General features: G+C 35.8%; 1 protein-coding gene across 1 annotated transcript in view; it reads right to left on the bottom strand.

The window, feature by feature from the left end:
- Positions 1–25,915, bottom strand: part of CRYBG3 (crystallin beta-gamma domain containing 3) — a 106,998-nt gene that overhangs the window by 49,065 nt on the left and 32,018 nt on the right. Inside the window, exons 3-7 of the mRNA XM_012766976.2 lie at positions 22,201–22,631; positions 6,407–12,614; positions 5,053–5,097; positions 4,695–4,810; positions 3,560–3,707 (exon numbers count right to left, since the gene is read on the bottom strand). Coding sequence (XP_012622430.2) covers positions 3,560–3,707; positions 4,695–4,810; positions 5,053–5,097; positions 6,407–12,614; positions 22,201–22,631 — 6,948 coding nt within the window. The remainder of the gene's footprint in view (positions 1–3,559; positions 3,708–4,694; positions 4,811–5,052; positions 5,098–6,406; positions 12,615–22,200; positions 22,632–25,915) is intronic.

Raw genomic sequence — 25,915 nt, 5'->3', positions numbered from 1 at the left:
CTTCTGCCTCCGCCTCCTAGGTAGCTGGGACTACAGGTGTACACCACAAAGCCAGGCTGGTTTTTTTCCCTCTCAGTTTGATAGAGACGGGGTCTCACTCTTGCTCAGGCTAGTCTCCTGAGCTCAAGCATTCCTCCTGCTCGACCTCCCAGAGTGCTAGGATTACAGGCATGAGCCACTGTGCCAGTCCTGTAATCTTACTTATGAAAATCTTTAGTTGAGTTTCAACTCAAAAAAGACCTTGTTCTTTCTTAAGGAATCAAAATCACAATTATTTTTCCCTTCTCTGAAATTACAGATACGCTTCTATCTGAACACACCACAATCTATCTCAATATTCATAAGTGTTTAAATATGCAACTCAAATTTCATGTGAAATTCAAATGAATATGCTTTAACAAAATAGGTAAATGTAATAACAATCAGAGGTGGCATTTATCAGAGACTAAACTATATTTTTATTATAAGTTTTGTAATTTTAAAACTGAAATTTTCTGTCTTTCAACCTTTCCCTAAACTGAATTCTCATTTTGTTAACATGTAAAAGCAAGTAAATTTATACATATAATCTTCAGAAAATTAGTTCTAAAATTCCATATACTAAAGAAGCATAATCTAAAATATCCTTTAAAGTATAAAAGTATATTTCCTTCTCAAGTTTTAGCTCAAAAATAGCCAGAAATATACAGAACCGTCACCTGTCAATCTTCAAGGCTCTTTTGTATGCTTTGAAATAAGAATAACACTATTTCAAATACTGCCATATAATTTTCCCCTAGGGATATGAGGTACAGTAACAGAATACATAACTAAGTGTCTCACACAAACAAATTTCCTTTGCATTGTGTTATACAAACAATGTTTGGGTGGTGTACTCTAAAAGGAAAAAGCATTCAAGTCTACAACAACACAGAAGGAAACAGCAAGAGTATAATGATTACTAAAAAAAAAAGAAAATAAACAAAAATGAAAAGATATGTTCTTAGCTATCTTTACTAAAAACCTAATTTTTGCTCTAGTTGATTGAAAAAAGAGACTAATAAGTTCCATCTTTTTCCCAGAAATAGAATTTTTTGGAAGATATTTATATAAGTCTTCATGGACAAAGGCAGTCAAATACTAGCAGTTTAGGGGCATTTCATAGTAACCTAGCAATAATAAACAGTTTACATGGCTTCCTCCCAGACATTTCCAGTCACGCTATACTTTGCAAATACACTGGTGAAATGTGCAAGCTTGGACTATTATGGCAACTAGTTGAGATGGAGACAAAGTTATAGGAGAGAAACAGGTTAGCAATGAACTACAGTTAACAAAAATAGTAAGAAAATATATTTATCTCTGCCTTACAGAAGATACTGTGAATCCCTGATCTAAGGGATGCTCTGTTGGCTCATTAATGAGGGCATGACCTAAGTAACTTCTGACCATAAGAAAAATGTCATATCTTTGAAAAGAATATCAAATGCACAGTGAACATAGTGATCTGCAATACTCATTATTCTAATTTGAGAAACAAAAGCACGTTAGTGAAGATTCATTGCACTGCTACCCCCATCCTTAATATTCTCACTGGGGAAGGACAAAGGTGACCCTTGAGTGGAATCTACAGCTGCTGATAACTAAGGGTACCTGCTGTTATATATTCACAGCAAAGCAAAGACATGGTGAAAGAACTATCTTAACATTAAAGTTTTGACTGCACAGATGAGAGCAACTAAAGTTAAGATGATGAAACAAGATAAAGTTGGCTCGGGCGTACGTGGATTTGGCATGGAAACAACCACCATGGCCGTGAAGCTATCAAAAGGCAGAATTTTGACAAGGTTGGGAAAAGGAAGCAGTTTGATGCCTGATTATTGCTTTGTAAAATATTTAGAACAATGCTAATGCCTTTTCCGTTTAATGCTCAATAGTTTTATTTTCCTTCCTCACAAAAGGTTGCTAGCCTGTCCAAGACACATGGGCACTAACTAAAAAAATGATTCTAAGAACAATGGAAGGAAGAAAAAAGTGCAAGCATGATTTATTCTCTCTTCTAACACATTCCAAGCAAATGGTGGATGTGCAAATATCCATGCTCACCAGATTGAATTTGATTTTATTGTTGATTTTCAGGGAAGTGGGGTTGTGGCTGTTTGCCATGTATTATTCATATTTTTTCTCACTAGGCCTGGTATGGTACCTGATTTCACAAAGAAGGCACACAACCACAAGTTATATAAATCACAGAAGATCTGAGTGATAAACTAATCCATTTCAAGGAATTTTCAATGAGTTAGCTAATTGAGCACCCAAATGCTGTTGGCAGAACTGAATTGCTTGCAGTCAAATCTTTCAATGAAAATGGACACTGTTCTCTCCACTTTACCCATCTTAATCTCATTTCAGTACCACCAGCCACCAATGCTCCCCTCTGTATCTGACAAAAGTGGCTCTGCTAGGAGCCTAGCTCATGCTGCCTAGTTCCTGTTTATCCTTGCAAGATTCCAACCAGGTGCTCCTCCTCCAAGTAAGGTGCCTCTTCTGTCTGCCCACAGGGCCCTGTAGAGCACTTTTCATATCATCTAGTCATGTGACTCATCTGTCTCTTCCCCAGACTTTAAGCAACCTGAAGTAAGGGACTACATCTCACTTGTATTTCTATTCCGGTCCCCACCATGGGATTGGGTCCAAAAGCAGACTCACATATTTGCTAGATATATAAATATTTACATTTTTGCAGAAAATATTGACTCACATAAAATGTATGCAGGCATTCTTTTATGAAAGCTTGAGTTTTTCTGTATGCTATACTTATTTTTTCTGTATAGTTGTGCAACTATCAAGAGTTTAATAACATCGATCCAACCATCATGACAGGGTCCACTTATATTTTTAAGTATATAAATGAAATCTCCATAACTTGCAAAAAATATATATATATACACACACACACACATGACTATCACACGAGTAACTGTACTATATCATGCATATATTACATCACTGCTGAAGGAAATCTTAAGAATACATGGGAAAATTCTGTCCTTATTTGATATCTGTCCTTGTCACTAATTCACCTCTTCTCTAAATCACAGAACTTCTTACAAAATTTTTTATATTGGAAGACCTTCCTCATCTTAGTATTAAATAATATTTTTTAAACAGACAATAAAAAAGCAACACCTTCCTCTCTTCATCCTCCTTTCTTTACTTTCCCCTAATACACACACATAAACACATGACACACACACTAAGAGGTAGCAATCCACACTAGAAAAAGATACACTTGGTAATATCAGCCTTTTTCCCTAAAGATTCCTGAACAGTATACTAATATTAGTAAAAATATATACAGTACATCATGTACCATTTTATGAACCAGATTATTATTAATATTTTTAGCTATCATTCACTCTTATGCTTTATATAAATTCAAAAGATTATCAATGATAATGAAAATTAATAACATTAGCACAAATATTACCAACCATTTATAAACACTGCTAGGCCACAGCACATTTTTACTGTATGATAAAATGATATAAAAAATAGGGGAGAAATCAACAGCTGTTACCTTTAACACACGTTTGATAGAACCCAATACAAAGTCTCTCTGTGGATGCCTTCTGTTCTGAAGAATCCAATCACGATTTAACACCTTTTCCCCTTCTTCTAACACACATTTCTGACCTTGGAAATGTGGTTTCTCATATAAAATCCAGCTAAACAAATATAAATGCAATGATCAGTTATATTTAATTTTCTAAGAAATGAGGCATAACACAAATGATATTTAGTATCAGACCCATTTTATGTATACTTAAATTTTTTAAGTGGGATTATCTTCCACTATTAGCATATAATCTTATTTTTGAAACTGATATAGGCTAATTTAAGCATAGACAAAAAGTAAAAGAAAAAAATAAAAGTGCATACAACTTCAAAATAAAAATACTTCGTGAACAGAATATCACAATTCATGCCTATGTCTCTATTTATGTATACGTGTACTTTATAGATATTGTATACACAAAGCTATACAATTATATTAAAACAATAGCTTAATAATTCCAGATTACACTTCCACCCTAATTTTTCTATTGCTGGATAATATACAGCATGTGTCACATTTACATTTTATTATACGAAGAGAACCCTACACCATACTGACCAGGGGTTAACCTCAACACTGGACAAGGAAATTCTAGCTCCAGCATGTCCATGAGATATGGCCTGTAATAATAAACAACATTTTCCCTCACTTTTAAACCATACAAAGATTCCTTCACTTCTTGAGCATGATCAGCTATACAAGTGATTTTAGCTGTGTGGTTGTCACATTCCTTTGCATCCCACAAATTCCCAACTCATTTTCGAAGTTATGCTTCATTCCACTGAAGCAACCAACTCGACCGCCAAACTTATCCTACTAATAATGCAGTTACAGAATGGTATTGATTGTATAAATTGTATATATTAACACCTTACAACTTAACTGCTGGCGTTAAGCACAAAAAATAGACATTTTCTGCCACAGTAAATAAAGAGAGAAGTTAAATTATAAAACACTAAAAATGTCTCAAAATATTCAGTCAAAAACTTGGGGAAGAGAATATGAGTTTAATAAAAAAGATACAAAAAAGCATAAACAGCAAGAAGACATACTTAATTACAGAAAATACGCTATAAAATTTTAAGAGATTTCTTACCAGCCCCTTACAACTTTTACTAGTACCCCATTCGGAAAGGACCATGATGTAGCATCAGGAATATTACAGTAAACCTCTTGTTTATATTTACTTCGATGTAGATCATAGATAACCATCTGAAACATATAGGAAATAGGTACAATAACTAATTTTTAGAATGTATTTTAAATTCTAGTGTCTTAGAATATAGAAAAATATCCTACATGCATAAAATCAAATATTATTTTAGATGTTAAATCCTTGACTGAAATAATCATTTTCTAAGTCAGTTAAAAATATTTACCTTAAACTCTTTAAGCCAAAAAGTAACCTTATTTTCCGCCTTTTATCTTAGTCTACCTGAGAAAGTTATGCTTACCTTCCCAGGTCTTGGATTACATCTGAGAGTTTGTTTGTCAACATTCTGAAATAAAATCAGAAAAGTAAGGCTTAAGAAACGTCAGTAGAAAGATACATAGTTCATTTTCATTTTCCTCACACATTTACTTAGTGACCATTATAAGGAGGGTGCCTCTCTAGATACAAGGAATATAAATGCAAATATACAGAAAAATAATATCATCTCTGCCTTCAAAAAGCACATAGCTTAGAAGGGGGAAATAAATGACCATGACTCGCATAACTCTTCTAAGTGAGGGACCCACAGGTAAAATACTATGGAAATGTCAGGTTACGGAAATGACACGTGCCTGTAGGTGAGGTAGGTGATGGGACAAGGAGCTTCAGAAGAAGCTATTCTTAGGAAGTGTTATTGAGAGGGTCTTGAAAAATAGGATTTCAGTGAGTGAAAAAATGTGGTAGGTTGGAGTTGGGAAAATTGAGAAAGAAAGAAATTCCAGGAAGAGAACCATCTTGAGAAAAAATACAGTGGTAGGAAACACAGAGTATGTAACTACACCTTGGGGAGACAAGAACTTGGGGTCCTCATAACAGGGAATGAAGACATTCCACTGAATTTGGTAGGCAATGGGGAACCATGAAAGAAACATTTCTGCAAATCCCATCATTTCTTTTCAAATGACTTTTCTTTGCAAGGTACTGATTGGTATTCAAGCATTATTATCTGCTACTAAGGCTGTTCAAGGTAAAGATGCAGAGGCCTTGAGAATTCTCCAGAAAGTACCATGATCTTGGGAATGCTAGAAAGGAAAGTCTCACGTTCAATACATATCTACATTAAACAATTAAATTTCCAAATCAAGAAAAAAATGTAACTGAATTTTGAAACATTTCCAAGTTGTAACATTTTCCACTTTTTAAATTCAAATTAGGCTGCTCACTGCCCTGCTTTGTATGAGCAGAAATATCAGCAACTATAGTAAGAGGCTGCTGTCAAAGAGAAATACTTTCATGAGACACATAAGCTACTTGGACATTGACAATTTTCCCACAGTCAGTACCTCGAGAAATTCAGAATGTTGTAACTTAATTTAGCTTGAAAAATATTAGTGAAGGACTGCAAAGTAACTTGCTTCGCTATCATGCTTTTTAAATTCTGACCAATTTTGTTTTCCCAATGTCGCAGTCCACTAAAATACATGAGTTATGATACCAAAGAATAAACCTGAATAAATCTGATATTTACCAAAGAATATATCAGGTATTTTTAAAAAACAAACCACACAACCTCGAAACACTGATTTTCTTAATAAGCTTAATTTAGATAACTTCATGACCCAAAGCTTTGCTTCGCTAGTTAGTAAATAACTTACCTCTATGAACGGGCTCAATCTGCCTGAGTTGTCTTGAACACGGAAATACTTTGACACTGGTTCCTGAAAAATCCCACCAAGTCTGGCTCCTTTTTCTGAGGAATGAGTTTTGGAAGTCTGTAAATACTGATGATAAGCACTCTTTAAAGAAGAATGTAGCTTAGAAGTAAGGTCAGATTTTTGGACAAATGAGGGCTTTTCTGGCCACAGACCAATTTGCAGATTAGAGGTAGTAGGTTCATTTGACATGACATAGGAATTCTTAGAAATTTCAGAGCTTTCCTGGTCATCCTCAGGGTAAAATGGGATGGAAGGATCTAGAAACTGGAAGGTGACATGCTCCCTCCTTTGAGCTCTCAGGCCTCCTCTATACAATGCTGCTTCCTCCTCCTCCTCCTCTTCCTCCTCAGTTGCCTGTCTGTCATTTCCATCAAAATTCATCTTCAAACGCTCCGACACCGACTGGAGAAGCGATAACACAGAAGAGGGCTGGTTTTCACTCTCTCTTGATTTCATGGAGCCATGGTGACCCGGTGAGACCTCACTGGAGAGAATGTCCTCCTGTGAGCTGTCATCCTCATAAATGGGAGACAAAGCTAAAGGGTAAATTTTGTACCTTTTGGCCTCCACTGATAAGAACATTTCTGAACTATCACTATCAAATGTCTCACCTAATTTAGTATCTTTCTCAAAGTGATGGACAAGGTCAGTTCTGCTCTCTGACCTTTCACACGCCAGCACGGGCATGCTGTCAGGGGACATATCAGGAAACAAGACAGACCGTGATCTTCTTACTTCTGCAGATGCATACTTGTCCTCCTCGTCTTGAAGGGGCTCTTCATATAATATAGTAAAGGAAGAATGTTCTTGTTCATCCTGAGAAACAAAAGCTAAATCGTATTCTCCTTTTTCATCGTTGTAATCTAGATCTCTCCTTTTGTCATACACAGCAGTAACAGACATTCTTTGGTCTAACCTTACTACGGTATCTTCAGGTAGGAAATCTGGCATGGCTAAGGCTGGATAGCCCTCATAATCCTTACTTAACGTAGGTGGCTCATATCCCCTGAAATGTGAAGCAAGTCTGCTGTCATGCGCTATCATGCCTTCCTTTATTTCAGTGGGTTCTCCCTTCATTTCTTCAACACCCCCTTCAGCATACTCTTGGGGGGCCTTTTCAGTTTCAAACACGGGAGGTATGGCCTCCGCTTGTGTAACGGTCAATTCCAGTCCTGTTCCATGTGTTTTCTCGACAACTACCACTGTGGGCAACACTCTGTGTCTCTCAATATCCCCACCAGAATCTTCTGGGGATGTTCTTTCCATTTTTATCATGGAGGGCATGGACACGCTCGTTCCAATAGTCTCTTTAGCATTCCTCTTGCGTGCTTTTTCCATTTCTAAGGAGGCAGGTGCTGCCTTCTTGTGTGATTCATTCACTTCTACCACACATGGTGCCATTTCAGTGTTCCTAACGACCTCCTCAGCATCCTTCTGGTAAGTAGTTTCCATTTCCAATGCAGGCCTCTCAGTCTTTCCAGCATTCCCTTTGGCATTTTTTTGGAAAATGTTCCCTACTTGTAACATGATAGGCATCGCCTCAGTTCTGCTGCTATCTCTTTCAGCATCCTTTGGGTTAATATTTTCCATCTCTAACCTCACAGGTGTCACTTCAGCCTTCACAATATTCCCTTCAGCATCATTTTGGTAAGTATCTTCCACCTCTAATGTAAGAGGTGGCACTTCAGCTTTTACAGTCATCCCCTCATCATCTTTTTGGTAGAAATTTTCTGCTTCTGACACAGATGTCACCCCAGTCTTTCCAACATCCCCTTCAGAGTGCTTTTGGCAAATACTTTCTATTTCTACTGTACCGGGTGTCATCTCCATCTTTGCGATATCCCCTTCAGCATCCTTTTGGTAGATATTTTTAGCTTCTGACATAACAGGCATCAACTCAGTTTTGCCAATATCCCCTTCAGTAGCCCTCATATTATGAGCTTTTTCCATTCCTAAGGTAACAGGTAATCCCTCAGTTTTTTCAATATGCCTCTCAGCATCCACTTGGTGTATTTCTCCCATATTAGAAATGTCAGCTCTTGGCTCAGTTTTTGTGATATTTAGTTCCACATTTGTTTTATGCATTCTTCCCATTTCTAACACTGGAGGGACTGCCTCGTATTTCATAATGTTCAATTCAGCATCCTTTTTGTTTGTTTTTCCCATTTCTAACATGGAAGGTATAAGCTCGACTTTTCCTATATTTGCTTCATTATCCTTTTTGTGTATTTTCCCTATTTCTGACACTGCAAGAGGTGTGTTTTTACTATGTCCCGGCAAGCTTTTTTCAGACATACATACAAGACTATCAGACAAACTGCTTTTGGACGTACCAGGGGCATGGATGTCATCATTCGCACACGGAGGCCATTTGAAATTTAATACAAGAGTTCTTGTACCCTCTGTTCCAGTTTTGTGATTATCCACACACTGTACTTCTGTTGTTTCCTTACAGTCCTCACTGCAAAATAAATGTGTTTTTTCCCTATCATCTAACCCTTTATGTGGCATGTCGTTAGCTAGTAAAATAGTTTCTGATTCTTGCAAATTTATACTGTCAGACTGTCCAGCTCCATTCCCAGAAAATGGGGATTTTTGGTAGAGAACAATTTCTCTTCCTTTAATTGACTCTGTGCCACTAACTAGGTTACTTACAGAGAAGAATCTACTTAATATTTTATTTTCACTAATTTCATGTGTGTTTTGATTAACTGCCTGTTCTGATACCAAGAACTCCCTAACTACATCATGTGGCTTAATACTATCACTGTTCAGAATTTTTGAAGTATTAGCCTGAAGTTCAGAATCCCAGGTATCTTCAAAAGCATCATCTGTCATATTTTCTTGGGCTGAATAAATAATCTCATTGACTAACTCCCTAGCTTGATCTTCTAACACACAAGATACATTTGTTCTATCAGAATCAAAAAGGAGACTCCTCTCACCAGCTGTAGGTGAAACACAGGCCTTCTCTCCTTTGACTTCTGACACGTTTTCCATGCCCTGGTCTTCCAAACCCTCTGTCAGTTGAATTCCTGTTAGCATCACTTCTGATGGGTTTTTCTCAGGGATGTCTTCTTTTGGGGTACCTGGATTCATTATACCGTCTATGGCTATTAGCTCCTGGCAGGCACCAACTGTGTGTTTGGATTTTAGTTCTTCTCTGACAGAATTAAAAATCTCCTCAGTCAACGTATCAGCCTTTTTGAGTAAACCACTTTTGAGGTCCAAAAGTTGGTCATGTGCTGTTCTCCTAGCTTCTATGTGTTCAGCAGATGCTTCAGAACACGGCTGGCTTGAGCTGTTAACTGACGTTGGAGCCCCAGCAACTGCTCCAGTCTCTGCTTCCGTGGGATTGTCAAATTGGGCAGCGGTTGGGAAATCAAGAGATACCTTCCCAGTATGAATCCCAAAATGTTCCTGAAATGGGGTCACTTCTGCCCCTACTGACATAGGTGTTTCAAATTCCAAATAGGAGCTATTAGGATACAGCAGGTTAGTTGAAGAGGTACCTTCACATATGAGATCTTTGGTGACTCTTACAGAATCAAGATTATTTTGGGGTTTATGTGAATTTATAGTCATGCTAACTTCTTCAGAGTGACTAGAGGAAGAAGACACACTATCAGTAGCACTACATAGAAAATCAGTGTTTTCTTTCTTTCTGTGTGATGAGGCTTTCTTTTCTGATCTCAGCACAGAAGGTACATTATGAAAGTTTGAATCTTCAGATGCAAAAACATCTTTTTCCAAACTGATATCAGAACCTAGAAAAGGTGAATTTACGTTTATGCTGTCAGTTTCTTGGAATTTTGGGGAAATATTAGTTAAGCTTGGTTCTGCCATTTCTGAGAGACCAGAAATCTCCTTAGTCCCACAATTATCCAAAGATTGACGAATCATACAAGTGTTGACATCACAATTCTGTGCTATCTGCCTAATGACTTTCTCATCCTGAACAGGTGGTAAAATCCCAGATATAATACTTTTAAGAGGAGCAGGAGGAGAGGTTAAGGTGTCTACTTCTGTTTCTTGGGTACCGTGATATTTGGAGGCAAGTGGAAGAACTTCAGCTTGGTAATTCTCTTTAAGGCTAGAAGCTGAATATTTCTCTTTAATCCCCTTATCATCCATTGGCTGAAAACTTTTGTACTGTTCAACCTCTAGAGAAGTTAATTCTGATAAAACAGGCTTTTCTGTAATTTCAAATGGAGAAGAAAAAATTTTATCCTGAGAAATGTCTCTGGGCTCTGTTTGGGAAACAGATATCTTGGACAAGGGTATCGTTTTTCCTCTTCCAGACTGAAATTCAACAGGAACACTCTTCTGACCATCAACTTCAGTGTTTGATAAAATTTTAGCAATGTTATCAGTTTTGGTTTCCAAGGACAGAGAATCAGACTTCTCTATCATGTTCTTACTTGCATTAGTGTTTGAAGGCATTAATTCTGCTTTGTTAGGTTCTTGAGATGAAATGGAACTGTGCTCCTTAGTGAGGCTTCCAGACTCAAAGTTCAGTTGGTCCATCCCAGTTAAGTAAGTGCCACTGGCTTCAAGACCTAGAGGAATTTGGCATTTTTCACTATCAAGAACTTCTTTGGAATCAAGAACTGCAGGCGCATGCTCACAGTGAGGTGGAGGAGGACTCTTCCTATCTGCAGCCTCCACAGGATTTGTCACATTTTCTTCTTGATGCTCAGTAGGCTGACAGGAAATGCCAATGACATTCCCAGTTTCAATGAGCACAGAGGAACCTTCATTCGTTAAAACAGGAATATCTAACTTGCTCAACATCCCAACTCCAGAAACAAAGGTAGGAGGTGAAGTATTGAAGTTTGATTTTTTACAGTCAAGGGTAAGAGCTGTTTTAGCATCAGGTGATACTTTGGCTTGTTGAGGACTCTCAGAGTCGAGAGGAGATTTGGAAATGTGATTTCTATTAAGTTCAAAATTCAATATAGGTGCTATTTTATTAATACTTTCTAAGCTTACTACAACTGTTGATTCACAGATATCTTTTATAGAGGCTGGGTCCCTTTGATTTTTTCTAATAATGTGAGTAGTTTTGTCATGTGGCCTAAAATCAAGATTTTTGGCTTCTGTTTCAAACAATTGGTCAGTATCTTTGGGTGATGTCTCAATTCTATCTTCTGGAGCTTTTACATGACTTGAAGTTATAGGTTTACCAGCCGAGGCACTTTCTGTTTCTTGCCTGAGTTCTGTAACAGCCAAATTTTTCTGTGAGTCTTGAGCAGACAACCTCTTTCCTTCATTTACAAGTTCTATGTCTGTCAGAGCATGTCTCTGGAAAGCAGTGGCACCAGTGTGATTGGCAGACTGCTTCGATGAGTTATCTACAGTCTGCTTGTCAGAACACTCACTTTCTGGCAACTGCAGATCTTCATGCCTAATTGATTTATTTGGACTTGGCAAATTTGTACTTTCTTGTTCAGCAGTGTCACTCCCATCAGATTTACTAGAAGAGAAGTCAGAAATAGCAGGGCTCTGAGGCTTAACATGCTCTTCTCTCTGCACCAATGTCCTATTACTCAACACAGAGCTGTTTTCTTTTATCTCATTTTCCACTGTAGTTAGCCTTTGAAAATCTGGACTGCAAGGGACTTTGCTGTTACTTCCTGTCAACAATGCTGAGTACACCAAATTTTTGTCAGTCTGAGAAACTGGTGCACAACTTAAATGGTGTTGTGAGTCAGATTCTTCAACAGCATAGCTGGAGTTAGTCACAGAAGAAGGGGATGATCTATTTCTCTCAGGGCCCCCAGGACCATTTATATTTAAATGAGCCTCAGAAGAAGCAGTATACTGTACTTCCGGATTGTTTGTCAGATGGCCTTCTCTGCTGAGACTTATTTTGCTACAATCAGAGTCTTCCAATGGGCCTCCAAGCAAATATCCTTTTGTAGATGAGTCTGTGCAAGCTGATGACAATGATGGCACCAGCCCGGCCTCAATCTCACTTCCAGGGCCAGTGTGTATGTGTGTACTCGAGTCAGAACTTTCATTTTCTCTGTCCAAGGCATTCACACTTATCAATGCAGTTTGTTGCTTTAAATATTTCCTAATTTGTCTGGGGCCTCGGTACGTTGCATATGTTACTGAAGGCCTCTCTGGTTTACCATCAATTTGTCTGTAAAAGAAAACAGCATGAGTATCAGGATATATAACAACACTTAATAGTAGTCCCAGCAACTGTGGTAAAATATATCTTTCAAACACCACTTCTGTTAATATGCACTAATTTGGTGAGAAAATACTGGAATGCTTTAAATTTATCTTTATTAAAACAATCAATTAACAAGAAGCACAGGGCAGCATAAAGAAAGCCTGAGCTCCTTGGAACTGTTCCTTCTTACCTAATTACACACGTCTCTGATTGTGGTTAGAGAGAACACAGGCTGACGAGCCAAAGGCTCGAGTGCTACTTCTAATCTCAAAGTAGTGTCTAAGGAACCACCCTGACTTTGTGCCTTATATTGGTACAAGTTTATGGACACATAACTGTGATTGCGCCACATCAGAGCATCATGGCAAGTTTCTAGTGCTTTACTCTTAAGTGTGAATTTGAACAGCAACATTCAGCACACAAGCTGGAGAAGTTTTATACAAAAATGCATGGCAAGATGTCTAGCTCACAGTAAGCACTCAGTGAATATTTCTTAACTCAATAATTGAAAGAACTGCCTTTAAAATTCTCTTGTGAGCATTCAATTAGTGTAGTGAGTATTAAACTGGGTAAATGCAGAAATCAAAAAAGGATTTCTAGAAAAGGTAGAGAACCAGCCCCAGCATCAAGTTCCTGATGCTCTTGGCACCCAACTTCCTCTGGAGAACCCACCCCTGTGGGTTCTCATGCCATGCTGCCTTGTAGCCCTTCACAGACCATGCTCTGTGCTTTAATTCCAGCATCAGACACTCTGATGTCCCCTAAGACTCAGCTCACAAATCACCCCCACTGCAAACCCCACCCTCTACTTCTAAGATGGATATAGTTTCTGATCTATGGAAGCACACACACAGTACTTGCTATTTTACATAATAAAGAGCTACGCACTTATTCATTTTCTCCACTAGCCTTAATGATCGTTGTATTTTTAAGTGCCCCACACAAGATTTCGTAAATAGTACAATACCTTTTTGTGAATTAATGAATTACCAAGTAAAGCAATGATACTAAATGCTAAGTAATTTATTTCAGACTAATATCTTAATTCTTACAGGTGATATCAAAGTGTTATAAATTCTGAACTCCAATTACATTTTAGTGTCCTGAATATTAAAACGTATGGTAGCAAAATCTGATGTGTGTTCTACTTTATTTCAGACTAAACATATCATTAGCCAAAACATTACTATAGAATCCATATGAATAATTAAGAACTCCATTTATCAGTATATACCTAAAATACATTTTATCAACAACTTTAAAGCAATAACATTAAGAATGCTAGATTTTTCTAAAAGATAAAACAGCAAATCTCCTTTGACACATAAAAATGTCATCAATTCTGCCGCTTATGTACTTCTTGAATTTTAGCAGAAACAGATCATCTCAACCTGTTTAACTACTGGCCCCTAAAATACTATCTATCACACCACTATTATAAAAAATTGTGTTAGTTACATTCATTTATTTTTACTGTCCATTGTAAAGCAGCTAAAGAAGATGTGTAGAGAAAAGATTTGCCTTGCAAAACTGGTTTTAGTTGCTATATGAGTTTCAAGTTAGATCAAAGACTGTTATGAAACAAAGACAAAAGCTGGATAAGGCATGATCATTTGACATTTGGGTCATTTTTGGTATTTTTTTTAAATCGAATCCTTTTTAGGACAAGGTCCAGTGGGTTATTTTTATTAATCTATGTAAGCATCTTACACAGGGCCCACTTCATGACAAATATTTAATAAAAATTAGATAATTTCTATGTATCAGAAAACTAAGTGCAAATTGTCCTTAGATATAAATACTATTGTTATATGCAATGTAGAGAAAAAAATTTTATACCCATTTAATTTTATTGTGTAGTGATATTTCATACTAATTTTGATAATTTGTCATGTTTTACTCAAAGTATGCATGGTAATGAGATCATCAAACATTTAACTTGTAACTTCCAAAAAAATCAAATGAATGAATGGATACATACATAAACAATGGGAAAAAATGTTGGGTAGTCAACCTATGAAAATATGCAAGGAAAAAAATACACATCGGTAAATTAATGTTATTGGTGAATTCTCACATCGAATTACATAAATTATTCAAAAAATACAAAAGCCTTTCAGAACATACAAAGATCCAGTGGTCTGAATAAATGGTTTTGTAGGGTTTTTTTTAAGGTTTAATGTTTTATATCTAAAACCTAGTGTCCAGAGGCTGCATTGTTTTTTCCCCAAAAGATCACCAAAATAATTCTGAAGAAATGAATATCCAAAGAAATGTTCACGATGTCAACAGAAGAGATAATAATCAGGATTTTATTTTTTAAGTATAGTAAATTAAGGTCCCCTTATTACCAACTCTCTAACGAGACCTAAAAATATTTTATCCTGCATCAATGCAACTTTTAATCTGAAAGGACCTCTAATAAAATAAAGCACAGAGAAAAGACCACTGCATTTCAACTCATTATAATAATGACTTTGGTAGTTTTAGAATCTTTTGTGAGGGATCACTGTTTTACATTTTTTAGAGCTTTCAGAGTACTTTCAACTAAAAATGATTAAACTGATTTATATGTACTAGTTTAAACTCCTGCAGCACCTGTGGTGGAAATATTAGATTATTAAGTATGAAATGTCTAATTTCCTTAAGTACTAAGTTTGATATTTGATATCTCTGAAATTTCACTTTGAAAATTTTTAATTTTTATTCTGAAGGGATATCCTCATTTTTTCAAATGCATGGTTTGGCTTGGGATTATCTTTCAAAATTTTTTACAGCAATTTTTGTTAAACCATGCATAAGTCAAAAATTCATTTTATTTTCAAATATGAGTTCTGTTGTGGAACAAACGCTGCTCAGACAGCTTGAAACATCAATGAAGTGTTTAGGAAGAATGTGGCTAATGAGTGCACAGTATGTTGATGGTTTGAGAAGTGCCGTTCTGGTGATTTTAATCTAAAAATGAGCCACATGGATGATCTCAGACCAAGGTGGATACTGATGAGCTGAAAGCTGTAGTGGAAGCAAATCCATCTCAACCTACGTGTGAATTAGCAGAAAGGGCTGACATTACTATCTCCACAATATAGGGCCATTTGAAACAAATCGGCAAGGTAAAGAAGCTAGATAAATGAGTACCACATGAATTAAATGAGCATCAGAAGAGACATCATCTGGAAGCTGGCCTTTCTTTGCTGTCACAACATAAAAGTGAATCATTTCTATACCACATTGCTATGTGTGGTGAAAAATAGATTCTTTTTGACAATCGAAACAATTTGGCAATGGTTAGATACAGATGAAGATGCTGAAACACCGTTCAAAACCTAATATTCACCAAAAAAAAAAAAAAAAAGGTAATGGTGTCTGTTTGGTGGTCCAGCGCTATTATCTACTACAGCTTCATGAAACCTGGTCTATCAGATTCCAGTGGATGTCTACTGCAACCAATTGGACAAAATGATGAGGATGCTTGTGATTAAGCAGCCAAGATGGGTCAACAGAAATAGGCCAATCCTCTTGCAAGACAATGCTCAACCACATGTGGCACAAACAACACTGCTCAAACTACAGCAGCTGGACTTGGAAACTCTCTGCCATTCACTGTAATCACCAGGCATTGGATCACTTCTTACAAAGAAAAATATTCAATTCCCAACAAGATGTGGAAAATGTCTTTTGTGATTTCATGGCCATTCACCATTCAGGCTTCTTTGCTGCTGGCATAAACAAGCTACCATTAAGATGGCAAAACTGTGTCAACAGTAGATTAACTTCTTGAGATATAACAAACTACTGATTCAAAATTGGACATTTCATATTACCTAATATATACTTGTAGCTAAAATATGCATTCTTTATATTAAACAACTATATTATCATTACCATGTATAAAGCACAAAACATCAAAGTTGCATGCTGAGTTTCATGTATTATAATTAGTCCTTTCAGGTACTGAAGAGGTACACTCCTACTTTTTATAAGGTTAGTCATTCTAACATTGTCTATTTTATACATCATGCTTTCTTGGGTTGCAGTTAAGCATAATTGAATAATATTAAGAACATAAAATTGTCCTTACATTTTTTATTTTTCCCTAGTCAATAAAACAGAAATGCCAAAAACATATAACTTTAAAAATGAGCTGAAAATGGAAAATTGAAAAGTGTATTTTTACAAGCTGAACAGAGAAAAAGGAGTATTAATTTTATGTATTATATGTAATTGTGCAAGGGATTGATAACTTATCTTGTATAACAAAGGTATGTAATCCAAATAATAGTAAGAAAAAAGTAAAATGTCTTGAAATTTTAAATATTTAAGAAAATGGGCATATCTACTAAAAGTTTGAAAAGGTTTTATGGATTTCAGCCCAAGACATACTCCTCATGTGAAGGATAATTAAGCCTCTATGTAGTACATATGGGTATACTCTATTTTGGATAAACTTGATACACTTGATACTACAAAAGTCAACTAAAGATTCATCATTCTTCAAAGAAAATTCTGTAATAGCAGCCTGAAGATAAAAAATATCCTTATAGCAAAAGTGCCTAATTTTAGGGAAATATGAATGAGCCTCTTTTTAAGCAGTAAAATTTATTTTCTTTCAAATTAAATAGTTAAGCTATCTGCTCTCACAATGCAGAAGGATTTTAACTTTTCTATGGAAAGAAAAGCTGCAAAACAAGCAAATTAAAAAAAAATCACACAAGAGCTTTGACAGAGCTTCTCATGATGAATATGAAAATATGATGATTAGAATATGAGAATATGAGAATATGATGAATATGAACCTGTGAAAAATATTAATATAAGAATTATAAGGGAACATTTTTTTAAAAAAAAGTTTAACCCAACAATAAGGAAGCTTTCTATATAAATTATACCAGAAACATGAGTGAATGTACAGAAAACAATCTAACAAATGTTACCTATTACCAAACAGGTTTTCCTAATACTTTTATATTGAAAATGAAATTTGCATAGACAAATATATATAAACACAATTACAAAGCTGTTTATTATTTTTAACTAAGTGATGATGAAGTCATTTTACAATGTCTTTTGATGAGGATTTTCTTCAATTTACTTCACATAATAGGTACAGGTTGAGTAATCTGAAAATCCAAAATGCTCCAAAATCCAACTTATTCAGTGCCAACAAGACGCTACAAGTGGAAAATTAACACCTGACACCTTTGCTTTCTGATGGTTCAATGTACACAAACTTTGTTTCATGAACAAAATTATTAAAAATGTTGTATAAAATTACCTTTGAGCCATGTATGTAAGGTGTATATGAAACATAAATAAATGTCATTTTTAGACTTGGGTCCCATCCCAAAATATCTCATTACATAAATGCAAATATTCCAAGATCAGAAAAAAATCCAAAACACTTTTGGTCCCAAGAATTTCAGAGAAAGGATATTTAACCTGTAATAACTAGTCTAAATTTTGAAAACTGTTGTAATGGGAATCATAAAAGTATGTTTAGTAGTATAGTAATGGGCAGTGTTATACAGCACAGGTTATGTTATTAAATTGTCTAAATTAAGACATTAACTCTTTTTAATACACCCTGATTATCAACATCTATAAAAAGAAAGAATATTCATGCATGAGAAAGGCAATGTAAAACCTGCAGTTAAGCCATTCCTCCCTATACAAAAATAAAATTGAAATTTTTGTAAGTGAAACTAGAAACTCCTAGCATTTTCAAAAGTATAGAATCTTCATTTTTTAAAATTTATTTTAGTTGACATGTAATAATTGTACCAATTTGTGTTATACACAAAGTGATATTTTGATACATATATACAATGTGTAATGATCAGTGTAATTAGCATATCCATCATGAAAACCATTTATCATTTGTGTTAAGAACATTCAAAATCGTCTCTTTTGTTTGAAAATATACAATAAATTATTGCTAACTATAGTCATCCTACAGTGCTATATAACACTAAAATTTATTCCTATTTTGTTGTAATTTTGTATCCATTAACCATCCTCTACCTACAGAACCAAACTGTCAAGAGAGCAAACAGACAACCCACAGAATGGGAGAAAATTTTTGCAAGCTACACATCTGATAAAGGGCTGATAACTAGAATCTATTTGGAACTCAGGAAAATCAGCAAGAAAAAATCAAACAACCCTATCAAAAAATGGGCAAAGGACATGAACAGAAACTTCTCAAAAGAAGACAGAATAATGGCCAACAAACATATGAAAAAATGTTCAACATCTCTAATCATTAGGGAAATGCAAATCAAAACCACAATGAGATAACACTTAACTCCAGTGAGAATGGCCTTTATCAAAAAGTCCCCAAACAACAAATGCTGGTGTGGATGTGGAGAGAGAGGAACACTCCTACACTGCTGGTGGGACTGCAAACTAGTTCAACCTCTGTGGAAAGCAATATGGAGATATCTCAAAGCGATACAAATAGATCTACCATTTGATCCAGCAATTCCACTACTGGCATCTACCCAAAAGATCAAAAGTCACTTTATGAAAAAGACACCTGCACTTGAATGTTTATAGCAGCACAATTCATAATTGCAAAGTTGTGGAAACAAACCAAGTGCCCATCAATTCATGAGTGGATTAATAAAATGTGGTATATGTATACCATGAAATACTACTCAGCTTTAAGAAACAATAGTGATATAGCACCTCTTGTATATTCCTGGATACAGCTAGAACCCATTCTACTAAGTGTGTATCTCAAGAATGGAAAAACCAGCACCACATATACTCACCAGCAAATTGGTATTAACGGATCAACACCTAAGTGGACATATAGGAGTAACATTTATCGGGTGTCAGGAGGGTAGAAGGGGGGAGGTGGGGATGGGTATATACAACCACAATGAGGAAGATGTGCAACGTTTGGGGGATGGACATGCTTGAAGCTCTTACTTGAGGGGGGAGAGGGGCATGGGCAATATAAGTAACCTTAACACTTGTACCCCTATTAATATGCTAAAATAAATAAATAAAAAAATAATATGCATTAAAAAACACTTAAAATGTAGATTTTCAAAATTATTAGTAAAATAATTATCTAAATTATTTAAGTAACATCTAGAATCTATTATGAGCAGTCTTTAATTATACTATCAAAATAAACTATTACCAAAATGGTATTCAACTTCTGAATTATAACTCTTAAACAAATTGACAATTGTCAACAGGAAGTTACTGAAACTATAATACTAATAAACTGTGGGATTTCCAACGTTAGGCCTGGAAGAAACCTGTATCTCAAACTGGGAGTCTAGTGGTCTTTCCCTTTTCCTCTAAATCAAGAATCACCATTCTTTGCTGAGGTGGTTCTGGAGAATTGCCTCAAGCAATTATTCTATTAATTCTATTAATAAGGAGGCCTTAGTAACAGGAAATAAAGGGGACAGTACCTTCTCATTCTTTTTATTGTCCAGTACCAAAGAAATAAACCTGACCAAACTAACCAAAACCAAAGGAGAAAAAGCACCAACTTTCCATTCTATCCAGCTCCTGCATAACAGCCTCAAAATCCCCATGATTTAAAATTACTTTAAAATGTTGGATCTCAAATACAAGCAAGCAAAAAAGTCACCAGGAGAGGTTGTTAGAAGATTACTGGGCCCCACTCCCAGAGATTCTGATTTAGTGGATCAGAATCAGATAATCTGCATTTCTAATGAGCTCCCAGGTGCTGCTGCTGCTGCAAAGACCACACTTCGAACAGCGCTGCCTTTCAGAATCTTTTATTATGGATGCACAATTTAGCCACTTTTCTGCTGAACATTTGTTTCCAAATACCTGTTCCTATAAGTAATGTTTCAACAAACACCTTTGTACATCATCAGAAATACCCTATAAACTTTTTAAAGCTCCTGATATATATTGCCAATTGATATATATTGCCTAAAACAAGTTATCCAATGACACTCCACTCCTAGCAGTGTATATGAATGCCAGCAGCCTTATCAATTCTGACTCACTCAGGGTATTATCATTTATTGTTATCACTTTACTAGAAGAAAAATGTTATCTTATTTTAGTTTACATTTCCTTCTAAGTGAAAAATTTTCACTCATTTATTAGCAATTTATATTGCTTTTATTGGATTTGTTTATACTGTTTGCCTTTTTCTATTGGTAAGGTAGTGTCTATATTGCCTATCAGTTAAAGCATTCCTGTCATAAATTTTGCATATAATTTTTTTATTTGCCACTTAAATTTATCATTGTTTATGTTATTTGGCATAAAGGATTTTGAAAACTGGCAGCAATCTAATCCACCAGGTTCTTTCCTGATACCTTCCATTGCTGTTACGCATGGTAAGTCATTTCTTACCAAAATAAATAATTCACATTTATGATTTCTAATTTTTTGTTTTCTTAACATTTGTTGTTCTATATTATTTTCATATAAAAATGGGAGAAGTATCTACTTTTTTTTTTCTACAAACCAATTTCCTCCAATAAGTCTCTCTCTCTGCCAGATATGTGATGCCGTCACATTCAAGGGTTCAAATCACAAAGATGAAGGTCTGTTTCTAGGCTGTCTACCCTGTTCCATTTAAATGTCTAGTAAATGTGACATCAGTATGACATTGTTTCAAATAACAGAGCTTTTAACATGTGGCAGAGCAAGCCCCGCCACATCACTTTTGATGGGCAAACTAATATATTTGGGTCTCAGTTCTCACAGGTGTAAGATGGGTCTGTGCCTACCTTGCAAGCTTGCTAAGAGGAATTAACTGAAAACATCCACATGCAGACACTTTGAAACTACAAAGAACTATGTAACTGTAATTTATTATTTATATCTGACTACAGTATTATTGATGACCCCTTCAAATAATAAATTCTCAGGTAGAGGTAAAATTAAAATCAACACAATAGAACCTTGTTAGTTACAAATGAATACTTTTATGTTACACAAGACGTCTAATGGACTCAACACTTATAAACATTTCTTGGATAGAAAATATTCCTTCTAGCTCATTTGAATAAAAGGAAAAACAAGTTGGCACCTGTTTGTTAAACAAAGAAAGAAAAAAGGTAGTAAAATGCTCTTTAAATTTGTGCCAGATTTTAGTTTCTCATGGCTGTGTAAAAAAGTTCATGAAACTACCTTCATGAATACAGTCAATTTAATTGCTTTCTTAACCCATTTTAATAGGATTCCACAAAGAAAAGATATTTCTAGAATGGGAATACATACCTTACCACCATTTTGGATCCCAAAATGCACATACTGAATACATGGCCTGCCCTAATATAAAAGGAATATATACAACAGAAAACACTCCCATTCAAGGAAGAAATAAATCTTGTACTAAGATAAATTTAGCACCTAAAAGGTGTTAGTGCCACCCCTAAAATAGCTCAAATGGCCCAAGATTACCTATATGGTACACAGAACAGTAACTTTTTACCTAGTAGCACAGACATTACAGAATCCTTTTTCCAATCCCCTCAAGTAATAGGCCTTAGAACTGAGGCTCATTAGCTCAATTTTTGGCTCAATAAAGTTTCAAACTTACTTTAGCTCATCACTGGTTTCCTGTTCACTGTCTTGTGTTGTATCCAAAGAAAAGGCATCTGAGAGTTCAGCTGGGGTGGACTCTTGCTCTTCTGTTGGAAGTGCTTGTGTCCCCAGGGAGCCTGAGATCAGCTCCCTCTCTCTTTTGACGGATTCCTCATGATGGTCACTGGGATTCTGTAAATCTTTCTCAGTTTTATCATGGTCATCTTTCAAAGAAGAATGTTTAGCTTCACCCAGAGATGATTTTCCTGAGATATTGAACAGGTTACCAAGAAAGTGAAAAAAGCTTTCTTTTGGCTGTCTGTCACTTTCTCCAATTTTGGTTTCTGAAGTAGAACCGGAAAGATCATTTGGCTTTTTGAGATCTCCCTGTGTTGGAAGAGTGATTGGCTTCTCAGCATGGTTCCTTTTGTCCTCACTTTGGGGAATCTTTGAAAACAAAATTGAGAACAATAAGCATCATCATTTAAAAACTAAAATAGATTGACTGATAAGCTATTACAATGGACTCTGTGCTAGGTACTAGATACATTTGTGAATAAGGCTGATGGCTTGTGCTCCTTTGAGCAGTTAACGATCTACTAAAGAACACAGTCAGCATGGCCTCAGCAAACCCATAGAGTAAACCTTGTGAGGGGAGATGCACACCACACATGGCAACCCAGAACTGGACTAACTAGTACATATTTGGTAGAGGTGAGAATAGAGGTGGTAACTAGGGACAGAAAAAGTGACTACATGATGTTTGTGCCTCTCCGTGTGTGTGAGATGACATGTCAGCTTCTAAGGGAGTTAATATGATTGGAAGTTGGAGTACAAAAAGAAGAGTGAGAGGTAGGTATAGAGAGATAAGTAAAAGGGAAGTAAAAGTAAAGTGACAGCACCAAGTAAAAGTACAGATGATGGAAAACCTCATGTGTATTTAAATTTAGCCTTTATAATTTCAGAGCTAATGGAGAATATTTCAAACACTTTGTACTTTAGACAGTGACACCTAAATAAATCTCATTATTTGAGTACCGAGTTAACCCATGAAGCTGTCACACTATGTAAAACTGTTCCTTATAAGGATGAGGAAAGATAGTAACATGGTGCTTCAATTCAGAGATAACCCACTGTGACCCCTTCATGGTAAAACATGAAGTCCTGATACATATATTAATGTAAACTGGACTGAACCAAGCATTCTTACAGAGATTAAACACTTCCAGAGGTGCATTTTTTACCTGCTTATATTTAACTCACTGGTAAAGCAAACTCACATTCAGTCATACTCTGTGTGAGGAAAACTTGAGCTGCTATATTAAAGTACATGCTGGTATTCCACCTGACACTCTTCCCAAGATTCCAAAAGGTTTTAGGCCAATGTGCCAACTCACCCTGCCTTCCAAACATGCTTGCTTGCATACTTGTAAAAGGAATGCACGTCTGACAGTATCTGTCATCGGTTATGCTCACTAGCCCTTATAAAATGAAAGCTCAAGTGTGAGTCAGAAATGATCAGAACACAAAGGCAAAACCACCTTAGGGCACTTTAGATTCACATGACAAAGTTTTGTAAGAAGCTGATCTTCCAGAATACAAGAGCATCATAATTATACCACTTTTTCACCTCATTCCATGTTTTAATCTAAGTTCAAAATAGTTTAAAGGAACATTTCACTAACCACTAAGAAAATTTAGCATATGAAAGGCTGATAAGACGTTTAGAACCTATTAACCCCAGCAAACTGATTTCGATCCAATAATATTCTTAAGTTTGTTCCCACCTTAGGTGTCAAAGAGCATTTTTCAGTAAGCACACAGCATTTTTCTACATATTGGAACTTAATATAAGTTGTGAGCCTCTGTATTTAGAATATCACCAGCCTTCTAGAGTCACTACAAGTCTCGCCTTTCATGGGTTTCAGCTGCAACTTGATTCCACCTGTCTCCACCTCACCTGTCCAAGCTTCTACACACTCTGAGAGCCAGCACTGTAAGTTACCTGTGCCTTCTCCTCAAGTAAACATCATAAATGGCCTCTCAGTTTGGCAGTTGAAGATATGCTAGTGGACAATTTGAAAATGCTCATTTATATGAAAGACATACTTACTAGTTTTTTACCCAATTTAATTTGTTATAATTTCTAGCCACAGTATTTCTCCTTAGGTCAAAACAAACTAACACTATAACATGAAATGAACAGTGATTAATTCTCTTCTATAACTAAAATGAATGACTGCTCATCTTACATAGCCATGTGAAGAAAGTGAACTATGGGCTGCTCATTAAAGATTCATAAATGTCCTTAAAATGCTTCAGATTTTCACAAAAGAGCATGATAAAATTGGGGTAATGGTCTAAAAGAAGGAAAATCAAGGGACCAAGGAGACTATAGCTTCTTACATCATTCACATTTCAAGACAAATAATTTTTATCAAAAATAGTATTTATCTCACTGACTCAATTGTTTTTACTTTACTAGTCTTTTTAAAGCATAACAGACTGCTTTTCAAATGAGGAAGATACATTTTGCTAAACTAATAAAAGCCTTTATTTACATTTAATCTTTTAAAGTTCTATACAATTTTTTTTTAAGAGATGTGTCCTATTCTGTTTTCCAGGCTGGTCCTGATCATAGCTCCCTGCAGCCTCTAACTTCTGGGCTTAAGCCATCGTCCTGCTTCAGCCTTTCAAGTAGCTGGGACTACAGGTGTGTACCCTACCGTGCCCAGCTAACTTTTTAAGTTTTTTGTAGAGATGGGGTATCACTATGTTGCCCAGGCTGGTCTTGAACTCTTGGCCTGACATGATCCTTCTACCTTGGCCTCCCAAAGTTATACAACTAAAAAACAAACAAACAAACAAAAAACACTTGTTTCTCCTTCCCCTCAATTGTCAACTTCTTTGCTATTCCAGATTCCTTATATCATAAATATACTAAAGAACACTTTTGAGTTTCCTTAAATGTCTCAGTTCCTATAATCTTATGAGAAACTTATACCAGTAATTAAAATACCTTCAACAAAGAAAAAACATTTCTGAATTTAGAAACAAAGACTGGTAGAAAAGAACACCACTATTCAAAATAAACACCTACAATAAATTATGTATTTACATAATTAAATTTTTATGTTTAATCTAAAGCAGCTGTTCTTTGACTGCAGCCTAGACAACAGCAAGTTCAGCCTGCTACAGGCCCTCATTAGGCGGGGCCTATGTTTGCTTGCCAACAAGACTGTCTGCCATCATTCCAATGAGTGAACAGAATGAAAGCACTCAGGATTCAAGCAAACACTAACAAAATATTAATCCCAATTGCCCTCAAAGATGCTGATATTCTGCATATACGAATGCTACTGATGAAGGCATACACATTATATGAATTTTGATTTTTTTCCTTCATGTTCAATATGTTGTAATGCAGTACCCTTAGACTACATTCATCTATCTTCTCTCTTTGCTATGTGCCAAATACAGGAAACTATAGGAATGCATTATGTACACTAATAAGATTTAGCTGTAGCCTTCAAGGAGCTTATAGTTCCACATGATACTCATCATTATATCACAGTGTGGGGCTCAGAAGAGGTATGTACACAATGGAAGACACAATTAACTTGACTAGGGACGGCAAGAAACCGCTACATAGAGAAGGTGACATTTGAGCTTGCTCCTGAAGGATGAGAAGATCATCTAGACACAAGGTATGGTTGCACAAAGAAAAGGAA

The sequence above is a fragment of the Microcebus murinus genome, chromosome 1, assembly GCF_040939455.1.
Source record: "Microcebus murinus isolate Inina chromosome 1, M.murinus_Inina_mat1.0, whole genome shotgun sequence".
Taxonomy (NCBI): Eukaryota; Metazoa; Chordata; class Mammalia; order Primates; family Cheirogaleidae; genus Microcebus; species Microcebus murinus.
The sequence above is the reverse complement of the archived record's forward strand: the minus strand, read 5'-3'. Positions and strand labels throughout refer to the sequence as shown.